Here is a 16059-nt window from a genome sequence, read left to right on the forward strand (position 1 = left end):
CGAGCGCGCGCGCACTGGCACCCGGCACCAGTGGCTGCGGCGTGTGCCCTGAGCGGGTGAATGTGAGTGCGTGTTTACAGAGTGCAACGCAGGCGGCGGGCAGGACGGTGTGGGTGATGGTGTGGGTTCCCTCTGTGTTTGTTTGGAGTTTCTGTGTGTGTGCATATGTGGTTTCGTGTATCCACGAGTGCCCAACTGCCTGTGTGTCCCATGTGAGAGGGACTGGTAGAGGAGAAGCCCATATCTCCCCACTGGGGTACCGGGACAAGGGTTGAGCAAGTAACCTACCATCAGAATCCAGAAAGACCAGACCCCAACCGTGCTTCTGTCTTTGAAGGGAAAAGTTCAAGGTCCACTCTGAGCTGTGAACAAGGTCCACACCTCCACTGGCCTCCCTCAGCTTGGTCTCCCTGACCTGTCTCTCCATTGCTGTGGCCTGCCCCTAAGGTGTCTCTAGCCATCCTGCCTGACAGGTGGATATTTCTCCAAGTTTAAAGCTCTTCAGAGTAGGCAGACCCACATCTTGCCTGACTACATAATAACTGCACACTGCCGGGGAAATCACTCCTGAGAGCTTGCCTCAACCCAGGCTGCAGCGTTCCAGCTCATTTCCTCTTATTCTGTCTTCAGAAAGAAATCTAAGGGCTAAAGGCCCAGCACAAATCAGACTAGCTGCTTAACAAGTTTTTGTGGAATCAGGGAATGGAATTTGAACTCAAGACCCTGTGACTGGGCTAAACCTCTTCCATCCAACTGAGTACTACCTGGGATTCCTGCAGAAACCACCTCTCTTTCTTAGTATTGTTCTCCCCTAATGACCATCTGCATGGACACTCAATGTAAACAGAAAGTGGAGACTATTCACTACCTGCTGAATTCAAAATAGGTCCCTGTTCCAGAAGGATCTCTCAATATTTCTTGTTAAGATGTGGCCCCTAATCCAGGATCCCAGAATGTGAATTTTAATTGCAAGAACTCTGGAGGTTGGAAGGAGAGGTAATCAGGAAAAAAGTATTTATTCTAAATATCAGGTGGAGATTCCCTCCCCCTTTCTCAGGCAAAGGAAAAGAAAAGAGCAAAGGTGAAGTGGTAGCTGAAGACAAAGATGGACTGTCCCAGCTGAGACTCTCAACATAAAAGAATTGCCAACTTAGGTCAGGGCTTCAGATCTGGCAGAAGCAGCTCCCAGGAAGTACAGAGGCAGAGGGAGAAGGAAAAGTCAGAGATGGAGAAAAGTGTAGAAAGAATCCTGGGATTTCCCCTCTGTCCATTAACTTCAGCACATATCCCACGTCTCTCCTGCCAGAGTTAACAGTTGCAGCCAAGAAACAGCTACATCTAAGACCCTAGTCACTCACTCCTCCACAATCCAGTTTTCAAAATTTCAGAGCAATCTCCTTTGTAAAATCAATTGAAAGAGGAATGGGCTAGAAAATTTTTAAAAAGACTGTAAATTGGGATTAGAGCTAAAGAGTTCTAATTAGGAAATTAGGATTAGAACTAAGGAGTTTCCTATTTAGGTAGGTATTTAACATGGTTAAAGGCAGAAAACATACTTCTAGAGAGATCCCTCAACATTCCTTATCAACACAGTGGCACTTCTGGTTCTCCCAGGACCCCCAACTCCTAACCAATTTTAAGAAACAGGTCATTTGTAAAGAAACTTTGGAGTCAGTCCATCTCATTTCTTTCACTTAATAAATGGAAAACTGAGATCAGAAAAATTGTATAGTCCCACAGAGTCAGTGACAAAGCCAAAGCCAGGTCTTTTATGCTTCTTCTAATGCCTTTTCCCACACTGTGGCCTTTCACTTTTAGTCATCAGTCCTGGTGTTTAGCCTCAACCCCATTACTCTTGTGGCAATCCAATCCCACTTCTGCTTTATCGAACCTCTAAAGAGAGAATAGTGTATACTTGTTCCATTCATAGACTCAAAAGACAACTCCTCTCCCTGCCTTTTTCTCTTGGCCCCTACCCCCACCTTTCCCAGGTTCCTTCTACCCAACCTCAGTCCTCTCCTTTTCATCTTCTGAACTGCCCCTACCCTTTTGGAAACCCTGCCTCCTCGCTTCCCAAACCCCATAGTCCCTTCCAACAAGCTCAGAGTTTGATAGAGACCAAAAATGATGCTTTGGCAGCAGGTGACGGATGGATGTGATCTGCCTCCTACAGGAATGCTATTTAAAGGGGCAGCCCCACAAGCCTTTCTTTCCAAAGTGACAAGAGAAAAGCCTGCGCCTCAATCTCTCCAGTGCTGCAAACTCAGCTCAAGTTAACTTCTGACTTCCTCAACCTGCAACCTGGCCTGCTGCTCCTGCTTCCTATTCAGGTGGGAGGGAGAGTACTTGACAACTCACTGAGGTGTGGGGGCTGAGGGGGGACTCATCTTCATCTCCTTTGATGACAGGTACTTGGGGAAAGCAGGAGGCCCTGTGGGGAGGAGGATTGAAGAATGTTCTTCCCCCAACAACGTGAGTACATTTCAACCATGTGCCAGCTTCTTCTCAAAGTCAAACTTTGTTGCAGAAGAATTCATGCAGGCATGAGGATCTTAAGCAAAGGAAGCCTTGTCCCTACCTGGGACCTTCCTCTCTCCTGGGTCCTGGTGCTCAAAATACAGTTGTTCCCTTCCTGCAGAACAAAGTGCCAAAGGGCAAGACGCCTTGCATCTTCTGCCCCTTGAGTTTGCCCTCCCAGCCTGCCCACAGGATTAAATCCAGAGAGGAAGAGGCAGTGTCTCTGTTGCCCAAAGGGAAGAGAGCGGCTTGGCAAGCCTCTCCGCCAAGGCCTGCTGGAGGAGTAATTCCATCTCACTGCTGCAAACAAGTTAATGGGGACTTTAATGAAAACGCGCACTAATGAAAATGCTGAGGCTAGAACCTACGCTCTGCCTGCAAAACAAAACAATTGGGGTCAGAGCTTCTCCTGATCATCATTTCTCACTTCTTCTGTGGCCTAAGTAAGCAAGCTAGGGTTCTGAGAGCAAAAAAGCAATTCAGAGTTGATTGTGTCTAGGTTGTAAGAAGTCAGACACCATCCTGGTCAAGGAAGAAGACTTTCTGAAATGCTGATGGGTCCCGTTATCCCTAGCTGTCCCTTCACTCTGGACAGTCACTTTTTTGGGAGGGGGAAGTACTGGGGATTGAACTCAGGGGCACTCTCCTACTGAGCCACATCCCCAGCCCTATTTGTATTTTATTTAGAGATAGGGTCTCACTGAGTTGCTTAGCACCTAGCTTTTGCTGAGGCTGGCTTTGAACTTGTGAATCCTCCTGCCTCAGCCTCTTAAGCCACTGGGATTATAGGCATGTGCCACTGTGTCCAGCTCAGACAGTCACTTTTTGTTTTAGGTGATAAGGTCATCAGTGTCCTTCTCTTATTTTCTCCTGTTTTCTAGGGTCTCTGGTTTCTAAGTCTTGCCATATAAAGAGGTGGTCTGGTCAGGTAACGAGGTCTAGAAATGAACATGAGACTTAGGTCCCAGTTCTGCTTCCACTAATACTAGACAGATGACCTTTAATAAGTCACTTACCACTGCTGAGTCTATTTCCTGTACTGAAATAAGGAAGCCTTCCTCGGCTACCCTGCAGAATCGCTATAAGAATGCAAAAGCACTTTGAAAAAGTACAGGTGGTAGATAAATGCGTATAATTATACGTTTACAAAAAGATATTATGTCAAACCACAATATTTCAGAAATGAAGAACAAATCTGTGTCGGAAGGAGGTGCGGGAGAGAAGTGAACATGTTATAAAAGAGGAACGTGAGGGATCCTGGGTGAAGGAACTGCTCAGTCTTCTGACTGAGCTGGCAGATACAGGGACTTGCCTAGAATTGAATACACACAGAGAGAGAAATGAGTATAAGTAAAACTGGGACATCTGAATAAGATCAGTGGATTAGATCAATGTCAATATCCTGGTTGTGATGATGTACTATAGTTTTATGAGATGTTGCCATTGAGGGAAACAGTGCAAAGGTACATGGATCATTCTGAATGACTTCTTTCAAGTGTATATGGATTAACTATCTCAATAAATTTTTCAACTAAAAAGAGAGAGATCATGACTACCCTCCATCCTCTTGTAACAATTTATCTCGCTATCTTTTAGGAGGGACTTTATAAGCAGTTCTCCATGCAGATGGAGAAAGGGTCTCCATCTTCTCAAGTAGAAGAATGGAGCAGAGATATGAGGGTGCGGGTCGTTGATCAGATCTGAGTCTTCTCTTCCTCCTCAGCTGTGTTCGCTGTCTCAGTAAGCCTGACACTGAATTACTCCTACGACACAATGTCCTTCCTGTAGCAAGGAAGGACGATTAGCTGATGCATGAAGCAGGATTCCGTTGCTTCTCTCCTAAAGAACAGACAGTCGTTGCTAAGAAAAATTTGTGTGTTGATTTCGGGTGTCAAGAAAGTATTAACGAAGCATGGATCTGGAGAAAAAAAAGCAAACACACATTCAAAATCCAACAACAGATATCAAATAGGTTTAATGAAGGCCGGATGGTTTTGCCGAAAGCCAACAATTGCTTCCCTTTCATTGTGGAAGTATGGACATGACCCTAATTAATCGACGAGCTAATTATATTTGCCCACTCCAACTGCTCTGGACCTCTGACATACATGATCTGTTGCTCTCATCCTCCCTGGCAGTGGGTGCTCAGCAGTGATGGATGGGCCACTGTTTCCTGCCATGGAGTTAACCAAACCTAGTTCAGTGTTATCCTGAATGCCCCAGGCTCTGTGACACTTGAAATTCTAATTAGTGCAGAAAAGGCTAAGTTGAAACAGCTAGTAGTCCCTCAAGGATACCCACTCTCAGGGCCCTACAACCTAATGAGGTCTGTGAAATTTAAGATCTAGAAGAGAAATCCCTGCCTGGAGCAACAGCTGTACCCAGGGCTGAAAAGAGGATTTGGGGTTAAATGAGTTCCTCCAAATTCGAAGAAGAGTGCCCCCAAATGGTGTGGGAGGGAAAATCCATAGGAGTCTGGTTTGCTTCACTGCCATGTGACCTAGGATTGACCCAGACCTTCCCTCTGCAATGGGTTGGGGAGATATCAAAGAAAAAGCAGGCAGGGTGACAGCAGAGAACTTGCTCATTATCCACAACGAGTAGGACAGCAGGAGGGCAGCAAAACCCTCTGGAGAGCACTTCCTCCCTGCCCCAGTGGGTAAGGCAGTCAAGCAAAGGCAGAGGAAGAATCCCACAAAGGAGAAGAGGGGTCCCTTTGCTGCCCCTCTGCAGTGGGAACAGGCTGCATGTTTGCTGAATGCATTTGGAAGAGGAAGAGAGGAGATAATCGTCCTAATGAATGTGCAGGAGACAATAGCAGCTCCAGTGGGAGGATTATAAGCTCATTATGGTTTAATATGATGATTGATCATCTCTGCCCGCCAGCATTATCCTAGAATAGTGATGAAGGTCGGCGAGACCCATGCCTATCAGAGCCCAAGCTCTAGTCACCAGAATAGGAAATATTCTTGTATGTCACTCATTTTTTTTTTCTGGTAAAAAAAATTTGTATTTATCTCCAATCCCCTAACTTTGTCCATAAAGTGTCCTCCACGCCCCCCAGCCTGCCCCACCTCTCTGGGTTCTCAGTCCTGTACTCTGCATACCAGTTCATCAGTATTGGTGCCTGACCCTCTCTCCCTAGTGACCCCATCCCCACTCCCACCCTTGAGAAAATGACCACAGTTTCCACCATGGCATGGGTCTAGGCAGGTCCAAAGGGCCCTTCAGTGGATATTGGCAGGCACCCGGTTCAAGTGGAAGGCCCGGGACACCTCCCGATAGGCATTTCGAAGCAGGACGTAAGGGAAACAGGACTCCAGCATGTCCAGCGTCAGGAAGGATGACTCCTCCACCACCTGGAACAGACAGGGCGAGAGATGAGAACCTTCAGCATTATGTATGTCTGTGACACTGTTCTTCATGCAGCTCCCAGGATCTCTGAGGCCCTTAAGAGCTCCAAGAGAACAGAGTTCCAAATCACACTCCCCTCTTCCTCCCTCACCTAGGGTGACTCCAGGAGGGCAATGTGGACTCCTTGGATCCATTATAATGGCCCCTCTCCCCTTCATCAGGGCTATTGTAAAGAGAACAGAAGAAGAAGGCAGTGGAAAAAAATTTTTCTTCCTGGTGGCAGAAAAAAACATTCTCTCCTGGATATTAAATTATATGTGAGAGGGCAGCACAGATGCAGGTAAAGATGGATAAAAGTGCCAATTATAAAGCTTCGAAGTGAGAGGAACAATTGCCACTGCAGGCCAAGGAAGAGGGGTCTAGAATCCACATGGGTCCTCTTGTGCTGGGCCTGTCTCCTCCCGTGCTCAGTAGTGTTTAGGGAACACTAAGGATGCTGCATAAAGAAGCAGGCATGATTAATTAGTTTAATTAGAAGCCTGTGTGTTGTGGTAATCCCAGCAGCTCCAACAGCCAAGCAGGAAGATAGATCAAGATGCCCAGATAAGAGTAAGAGTGAGGGTGAGGGTGAGGGTAGGAGTGAGGGGTGAGAATGGGCAAAGGGAGAGAGTTCCCTGAGAGCAGCACACCCCTGTGTTACAGGGGAAAGCAGTGTGTCCAAGAGGTTAAGGAACTAAAAATGTGCTCTGGCCAGGTGTGGAGGCTCACACTTGTAATCCCAGTTACTTGGGAAGCTGAGGCAGCAGGCTTACAAATTCAAGGTCAGGCTGGGCAACTGAGTGAGACCTTTATCAAAATAAAATAATAAGGGTTGGGGGTTACCTCAGTGGTAGAATGCTTGCCTAGTATGCATGAGGCCCTAAGTTCAATCCCCAGTTCAAAAAGAAAGAAAGAAAAAAGAGAGACAGAAAGCAATAGAGAGGTGTGTCCCCTATTCCCTGGCAATTCACACAGATAGGCCCCTTCCCAACATGTCTGGAATTTCAAGTTCTGAAAATCCACCAAGGAAAGAGAATCGGCTACAGCTACTCTTATATGTTTCTCTCTCTATCTGAAGTACTTTCAAGTTTTACAAGTTATAAGATTTTGCTCTTCTCAAACACATACGCATGGTAATACACAGAACGGCCTCAGAAGAGCAGACACTGTGGGTTGAAGGGAAGGAATGCTCCTGGGCAAATTTGCAGATCCCAGGTCTCATAACAGAAAGAGTTCCTTGCTCATAAGTCTTTCAAACTGTAAGGCAGGAGAGATGAGCTTCCCTCTCCAGGATATCATTCTTAGGTACAGGGAAATGAGGGATGACTTCCAGAAGGATCCACTGGCCCATGATTTCCTATTCCCAGAGAAGCACAAGAGAATAACAGAGTTCTGAACTGGCAGAAGTATATGGTACTTCAAGCAGCCCTAGAGTAGAGGCCTAATTAACTAAGGTTCTAGTCTATCTGCTCTCATATCACAGGGGAGACCTTGAGTATCATCTTTCTCTCCCTCTCCCTCAGTTTCCCCTCCTATGAATTATAAGTCCTGGACTAATGGCCAAGATCTGGTCTGGTCTGACATCACAGATTTCATGATTTTCTGAAAGAACCATCTCTTGCCCCCAGGAACCATGCTAGGAAAGGCTGGCAAAAACATCAGGGTGGACACTGCCCAGACTTGACAGTGAAGACAGAAAATCCCAGAGAGAGAAGTATTGGTCAGAATTTGGGGCTACCCTCTCTTAACTCAGAACATAGCTCCTTCCTCTCCAGTCATTTCCAATTTATCTGTAGAAACATTTGCATTTAAATTGCTTTGCAGCAGCTAGTCCCTCCAATCTCCACCTCCAACAAATAATGCCAGGTCCTAACTCTGCTACTGCCATTCTGCTGGCCTCCCTGGGCGGCAACAAGGGACAGACATTTCCCCATGTTTGGGGGCAGAGATTGGTGGAACGGAGGACAGCGACAAAACAGAGGAGGTAGGCTCAGTGGCAATTCAGAACCACCTCCAATCTTACAGAGGGAAAACCATAAGAAGAATGCCTAAATCATCTGGAAACTAAAATGAGCAGCAGACAGAGGGGGAAGTGCATTTGTTGAGAACCTATAACGTACTGAGCAATTTTGTATATTTTATCTCATAAATCCTAACCACTCTATCATAAGGATTATTACCTTTTTTTTTTTTTTTTTTTTGGTACTGAGGGTTGAACCCAGGGGCACTTTATCACTGAGCTATACACCCAGCCCTTTAATTATTATTATTTTTTTTTTGAGACAGTCTCGCTAAAGTGATGAGACTGGCTTTGAACTTGCAATCTTCTTGCCTCAGCCTCCCGAGTCACTGGGATTACAGACATGCGCCATCACACCTGGCTTTATTACCCACTTTTATGGATAAAGAATGACGCTGCTCTAAAGACTGTGTTCCACCTAGCCCACTTCTGGCCTTTGCCCTTCCTCAGCCCTCTTGCCCACACACATACACCATGTCTTTCCCTCCTCCATCCTATCCCAGATCAGCCTAGGCCTCTTCCTAGCTGGAGAAACTGAAACTAAGATACCACTCTAGAGTTGGGGACCTGGAATGAGTCCCAGGAATACCTGCTTCCAAAATTTCTGGACCAAGGCCAATAGTACCAATGGAGGCCCACCTACCAAATGACTAAATAAACTAGTAAACTATTATCTTCTATCTTTCAGCCTTTATAATATATCTTTGTAATTTCATGGAAGTCTGAGTTTAAGAATTCTTAAACTCTGATGGTAATGTAGCTCAGTGGCAGAGCACTTGCCTAGCATGTGTTAGGCCCTGGGTTTGATTCCCACTACTACAAATAAATACACATAAGTAAATAACAATAAAGCTTTTTTCCAGATATAGTGGCACACACCCGTAATCCCAGTGACTTGGGAGCCTAAGTCAAGAGGATCGCAAGTTTGACGTCAGCCTGGGCAATTTGGCAAGATACTTGTCTCAAAATGAAAAATGAAAAGAGGTGGGATTTAGGTCTGTGGCAGCACCCTGGGTTCAATCCCCAGAACTTTAAAAAAAACAAACAAACCTTAAAATCCTCAGAATTCAGACATAACAGAGTAAAGGGAGGGAGCCAGGCTCTAACAACATCCTGGTACTTTTCTCATTCCCAGTTTGAGGAATTTTGTATACACATATACATGTAGACTTTCTCAACTCCTGTCACATATACTTTAGGCCTAGAGGTATACCCATAGTCTGGCTCAGTAGGATGGACTTGGAAAAGAAGTTCCACACTCACATAGGTTTAGTGTGTGCTTTGAGGTGGGACAGGGGCTCTAGGTGAACATATCCTCTCCCCATAGCCCACAGGAGGGTCTCTAGAACATATTGCAAAGGCAGGAGCCACTCCTGTCCATATCTAAGTGTGGTGCCAACCTGGAGAATCACACTTTTAGAACAAAAGAGTGAATAAGCATGTTGAAGAGGGTCATGAAACAGGGGTGGGGGGAGAGACAAAGTCGAGTTTCCAGAACTTTCTGCCAGAGTAAAGGCAAACCCACGGCTTGAAAAGCAAAAAGTGACAGCAGGTGCTGGCTGATTAATGGCCCACTGGGTCCTGCCTTGCAGCTAAAATCCTTTGCTTCCTGAGAGCCCTACCCCTAAACCTCTTCTGTTCCACTCTGTGCTAGTTAGGACTCTCTTCACAGCACCCTGAAGGACAAGAAATGCAGTAGTAGGAAGTTGTCAAATAAAACCAAACACACGCTGAACAGGTAGTTACTGATAAGGGACACAGCTGTGCCATCAGGTCAGACTCACAAGCAACACAGGACAAGGAGCCCAGTCGGCAAGGGACCAGGAAGACTCTGCTCTGGGATTATAGCATAAATCTAAAATGTTGGCCAGAATGTGAGCATTAGACCCACAGGGCCAAGCAGAATTTAATTGTTAGTTAATGTTTTTGGGTGATGACAATGGCAGGGACCCAAAGACCCTAAAAAGGAGTCGTCTTCTCTTTTCTCAGACCAGTTTAAACAAGATACATACCAAGCGCATGAGTAGAGAAATGGATTCCCGATTTCGGGTTTTCAGCTTGTCGGTGTCCTGGCCCAGCTGCAAGAGGCTGACAGAGGCCACCTGGAAGGGAAGAATTTATAAAGAAACAGATTTTTATGGAGGTCAGAATAGGACAGCCTCAGGCTACAGGAAGTTAAGAACAGATCAAGGAGGAGAGTTAAACCAGCTAGGATGTTCCCAAGGACTCCAGGTGGAGAGGCAAGTCCCCTCCATTTCAGAGACGCACAGTGCCTATAAACAAGCCCAGATCCCAATGGCCTGACAGTGCCAACAAATTGAGGTGGCTGAGGGTGCCCTAGGAGGGGCTGTACAGGGCAAAGGAAGGACCTAGAAAACAGGCCAGCGATGCTATGTGCCAGGAGATTAATCTCTCTTTTCCCCGGCAGCCTCCAGACACCTCTGTCATCAGGCTGTTTACAGCTGACTCCCCTCACGACTGGAGCCAGAGCCAGGCCTCTGATTCAGACTCTTGCTCTTGGTATTCTCCTCCTGTCAACTCCCCAGGGGCTGTCATCTCCATTCACCTGCAGGCCCCCAACAGATGAAAGCAGGAGAGAGAAATGTGATTCACATCCCACACTCAGGTTACCTGCATTTAGCAAACAAATAGGATAAAAAGGAAAAGGAGGCGGGGGGAATCCATTCTCACCCCATCTTAGAAATCTGGTGTGAATTCTTTTTATATTTCAGATGTTCAAAGCCCATTCTGTATGGTTGGTTGTCCCAGTTTAGAGACCCTCTAACCAACCTACAGTCCTTGACATGTACTTCTCAGGACAAGGGTATAATTCCTGAAACAACAATATGATCTACTGTTTTCTCCTGGAAGAAAAAAAAAAAATTGAGGCTCCAGTTCTTAAACCAGGACCAAGCTTTTCAAAAGAAAAAAAGCTTCCTGCTACTGAGAATGCTCAAACTGGCAGTGGATAATGGACCATGTATCAGAAGTGTATGGACAGGATTCCTCTGTGGAGGATTTAGAATGGAAAACACTAGGGCCTCTTTCAACTATGGAAGGAGATTATTTATTCTGTGTCTTTCCGGAGGCAAAACTAAGATCAATGGTGATAGTTACAGGAGTCAAACTTTGGCTGAAAACATTTTTTGAAACAGTTTTCCAAACAAATTGGACATAACCTATAGAGGAATCAGCCGTCTGCTTGTGAACCCCAGTCCATAGAAATCTAGATCAGTGGTTCTCAAAGTAAGAGCCCAAGACAAAGGACATCAAGTTCAACTAGGAACTCATTGGAAGTGCAAACTCTCCAGGTGACTCTGATTTCCAGCAAAATCTGAAAATTAGTCATTGACTGTCAACATAGAGTTAGAAAGGGACTGGCAGGTTATAAAATTCAGTGTCTTGACAACTTTAATGCGCATCTGATCTTCTGGAGACCAAATTAGAAGCACAGAAACCCAGCCTCCCCTGGCAAATTCTAATTCAGTAGGTCTAGGGTAAAGATCAAGAATCTATTTTAACAAGTTCCCCAGGATATTCCGATGCACACCCAGGTAATGAACGATGGTTTCAGTTTTATTTCCCTAGTTGACAAATGGGAAAACTGAAGGCCTAAAAGTTAGGCTCTTCAGACGTTATACAATCTTGTGTAGTGGCAGAACTCAGATTTTTCTCTTTGCCCAGTGATTTTTCAAGTACTCGGGCAGAAGCTGAAACACTGGCTGTCAGGGAGTTTAGAACAAACTTCTGCCTTTCACAGAGGAGCCTCTCACTATTTACTGAATGATTCCAGTGAGAGGTGAACCTCGAAGGCCTGTTTGACAATAACTGTGGATTTGAGGACAACCAATTCCAGCCCTTGGCCATCTTCCATTCCTTATCATCTAGATGCACTCACCACCAAAAACTCTTTGAGGTGAGTTTCAATGTTCTTGTTGTAGAGCGTGAAGAGGGCAGCAGACACCTGGATGATGGCCTTGGTCAAGCAATGGATGTTATTGTTGTAACCTGAAAGAAATTACAAAGTGAGCCACCCCAGGTTGATCCAGACAGGTAATCTCTCATTTCTTTCAGGCTGGGCTATCCCTATTTGACACCAAAAGGACTACAAGACATTTGGGGATTAGAGGAAGGATATTCCTAACATTTGACTAGAATCTAATTTTATGCATAGTTCATTCTGAAGTGCTTTTTGAAACAGAAATTTATACCTGAATCAGAAATCTGTATGTTCCAGCCTGGCATGGTGGTGCCAATCTATAATCCCAGCAGCTCAGGAGGCTGAGGCAGGAGGATCACAAATTCAAGGCCAGCCTCTGTAATTTAGGGAGGCCCTAAGCAACTTACTGAGACTCTTTTCAAAATAAAAAAAATACAAAGGGCTGGGGGTGTGGCTCAGTGGTTAAGTACCCAATCCCTGGTACAAAAAGAAAAGAAAAGAAAAGAAAGACCCCCCCAGGACACTAACCTGAATACCCTTGGTTTCTCACACCTACTCCTTACTTACCATCATTCTCAATGCTATAGAAGGAAGAAGGGTCCATGGCAAGGAGTGGGAGGGACACAGCAAGAAAGATCAAGAGCAGGCAGGCCACCTTATATTCTTCTTCAGGGGATGAGCTGTCTGGTGAGAGGGAAAGAGGAAAAGTGAGTAAGTCAGCAAATAGGAGTTATCTTCTGGGCAGGGATCCTGCTTCACAGGATTATGACCACATGAGAAAATATCTATGAACACACTCTGCCAATCACTATAGGAAAGTGATTACGACTAAAGGAGCCAGGACTAGCATCCACTTAAAGCCAATGGCTCAAATTCTGGAGGCCTCCTCTGATGACAGGGCAGAACTCCTAGCCTAGGGCTCTGCTGACCTGCAGTCTGAAACACCTGTCAGCTGCCTGGAGGGAAGGAGAGGCAGGAAAGAGAGAGAGGACTCCTGGGCCATTAGAGAAAGGGGGGTAGTCTGGCAATTTCAAAAGGGCTCACTGCCAGTCACTGGATTCCGTCCTCTTCTGGGTGTGTGTACATAGGAACATGCTACTCAGAGGAAATGTGTAATGAACAGTATGAGAGACAAGTGTGAGACTGGGGAAGGAGTGGATAGTGTCAAAGTGATGACGTAGGAGGGAGGAACACAGGATCAGTATGGGGAAGTCAGATGCCATACCACACAACTTCCCGGGAAATCGGGTACTATTTTGGCTTGTTCTTTGATTCATTTGCATGAGTCTTGCTTCCCCAACCAGTGTGTAAGTTCCTGTGAGCACTTGCTGAGCACCAAACAGACTCTCATTTAGAGCATCATATCTAGCTAATTGGTACATAAATTGTTTGCAACATACGGAGAACCCTAAATCACCTACATAAATATTTTCTGGGGCTGGGGTTGTAGCTCAGTGATAGAGCTAGCACATGTGAGGCACTGGGTTCAATCCTCAGCACCACATTTAAAAAGCAAATAAAATAAAGGTACTGTGTCCACCTACAACTAAAAAGAAAAAAAATTTTTTTTTAATTTTCTGGAGGTTAGGGTCTACACTGCAGGTCTTTCCATACCTACCAGTTTATATCCTCTGAATTCACAATCCCAAATAAAGGCTTCTTTGACATTGACATTTTCTTACTCAAAAGTAGGGCACAAGCCCTCCCTCATCCCAGCTGTCCCCTATCTTACCAGCTTTCAGGTTGGCAATGGCAGCCACTAGGGCTGGGTCAATGTCACAGCCCACCCCTGCAGCAGATGCCAGCTCAAAGATACTTAGGGTCACCTGGAAGAGAAGAAAACAACATTTTGGGTAGGAATCCAGGAGAAAAGTACTTGGCAGAAGCTACTAGCAGCCTGAATTCCTGGATCACAGATTTTAAGATTTTGATGTACTATATCATTTTTTCTAGATATTCCCTTCAAAGCTTTCCCTAGTCTCCAGGAAGAAAGCCCAAATGCCTTAACTTGGTATTCAGGACACTCCACTGTACAAATTTACTTTTCAATCTTATTTCCCTAAATGCTTCATTCAATGAAGGAGGGTAATTTATTCACTGTCCCCAAACCACAACTTCCTTTCTTTCTTTTACACTTTGGTTCACTTCTTGCCTCTCGGCTCTTTCCTTTCTCTACTTCCATCAAAGTCACGCCCATCCCTTAGGCTCAACTCAACTCTAATCTAATCAATCTGCCCTGTGAGGCCTCCCTGGTTACTTCAGCCCAAACTCATCTCCCCCACCCCTTAAATTGGTCCCTCTAGCATTGATACACACAGCACCTGGCATTGATTATCTTTTCAGAAAGGAAGTGAGACATATGGCTGATCTCACCAAATAGATTATAACTTTTTGAACCCCATGGCATAGTGAAGGGAGAAGGTGACTTTAGAACAAAACAGATCTAAACTCAAATCCTAGCAACCAACTCCCTAAAATGTGATTTTGGCTTAACCTCTTTGGGCCTCAATTTTCTCATCTGTAAAACTGGGATAATAATACTTTGCTCACAGAGTTATTGTGAAAATTCAATTAGATCTCAAGGGCAAAGCTCCCGTCTACCCTAATGACTAACAGAGCAAATGTTGTTATGCCTTTTCCTCTTTATCTTAAAACCAGGAACCCTGATTTTTCTTTATCCTCTCTAGCATTTAACACAATGCTAAGAACACAGAAGATGTTCAAAAAGATTGATTGATTGATACCTGAATCCCTTGTTGTACTTATAATAAGGTTCCCAGGATATAGGTCCCCAACCCCCATTCCCACACCAAGAACTCAAACCCATTTTTAAGCTTAAAATATAAAAAAAAAAATCAATAAAACTTTAAAATATTCCAAGAGAACAAGGATAATTGCTTCTAAGTAGCACATCTTTATACAGACATTACAACATGCACACACTTTGTTCATGGTACTGACCCAGAAGGCAAACCTTAGCCACCTTCTGCTCTGCCCTTTAATTAAATCCCCTAGGCCCCAGTTGACCCTGTTTGTGGCAACCATGGCCAAGCAGATCAGGGACCTGGTCCATGACCTGTAACTTCCTGAAGGGGTCTTGTTTTGTCTCCTCCTAATCTTTTTATCTCTCCAGAAAGTAACAGCTCTAAGATGGACAGGCCATCCCCCTTCTCTGCCCACACCTGCTTATTTTTCACGGGCAAGCTCACAGCTGCCCAGGAGAGATCAGCTAGACAAGCTCCTGACAGGCTAGAGCGTTCAGCCCCGACAGCAGCAGCTGCCCAAAACCCAGGCTCAGTCCCAAATCAGAACATTCAGGAGGGCAGTCAACCTAGAGACACTTCAGCATCGCTCTTGCTGCCCCTGTGACCACCCCTCAGGTGATTTCAGGCAGGTAGAGGGGAAACTTCATTCACTCTTATGTTCTCAAAGCAAGGAAGTGTTTCGTAATATCCAATTTAATTTTTTTCCCTAATACTGGGATTTAACCTCATACTGGCACATGCCAGTCAAGCACTCTACCACTAAGCTACACCCCCAACCCTTTTGATTTTTAGACAGGATCTTGCTAAATTACGCAGGCTGACCTTGAACTTGCAATTCTCCTTCCTCAGTCCACAGAGTGAGTGGCTAGGATTACAGGAATGCACCACTGGCTCCAGCTTAAATTATTCCTTCTCACCAAACCTCTCTCCTTTAAAGGAATCATAAAAGTAGCCACCTGCTTTTGCATTGGAAAGACCTTGTCCCCAGGCTTTGGCTATATTTCCTATGTAACACACTTGTTTGTTCCAGATGATTCAAAAGACAAGATGACTAAAAGATGTGCAAGGGCTGTGGACATCTAACCCAGGTGACCTGCAGAAGCCCTTCTTCCTCTTTTGCAAAAGGGCCCTGAGGCAGGTGACAAAGGGCCAGAAAGGTTAAGAACCAGGAAGAAGAAAAGAGCAGGAAAAGAAACAAACTCTGAGGACAGGCAGAATGGGTAAGAATGGGAAGAACAAACCTTACAAAAGGTACTAGAGCTCCTGTCTAAAGAGGGGACCTGCCTACATACAGCTTGGCATCTAATTTGCACATTGCTTACCTCAGGTGAAAACCTACAGGCACAGCTCCCACTCCAAGAATGTTTCCCCAACCTCCCCAGACTCCATTTCTCTCCCTACCCCTCATGTCTCCCCAGCTCCAC

The 16059-nt window shown here is 45.3% G+C and overlaps 1 protein-coding gene across 1 annotated transcript in view; it reads right to left on the reverse strand.

Annotated features, from left to right (window-relative positions):
* Positions 1-4460: 4460 nt before the first annotated feature.
* The window catches only part of Nckap1l (NCK associated protein 1 like), a 50156-nt gene continuing 38557 nt past the window's right edge, over positions 4461-16059 (reverse strand). Inside the window, exons 27-31 of the mRNA XM_005325086.5 lie at positions 13603-13696; positions 12438-12554; positions 11829-11938; positions 9943-10032; positions 4461-5876 (exon numbers count right to left, since the gene is read on the reverse strand). Coding sequence (XP_005325143.1) covers positions 5745-5876; positions 9943-10032; positions 11829-11938; positions 12438-12554; positions 13603-13696 — 543 coding nt within the window. The 3' untranslated portion in view covers positions 4461-5744. The remainder of the gene's footprint in view (positions 5877-9942; positions 10033-11828; positions 11939-12437; positions 12555-13602; positions 13697-16059) is intronic.

The sequence above is a fragment of the Ictidomys tridecemlineatus genome, chromosome 6 (assembly GCF_052094955.1).
Source record: "Ictidomys tridecemlineatus isolate mIctTri1 chromosome 6, mIctTri1.hap1, whole genome shotgun sequence".
Taxonomy (NCBI): Eukaryota; Metazoa; Chordata; class Mammalia; order Rodentia; family Sciuridae; genus Ictidomys; species Ictidomys tridecemlineatus.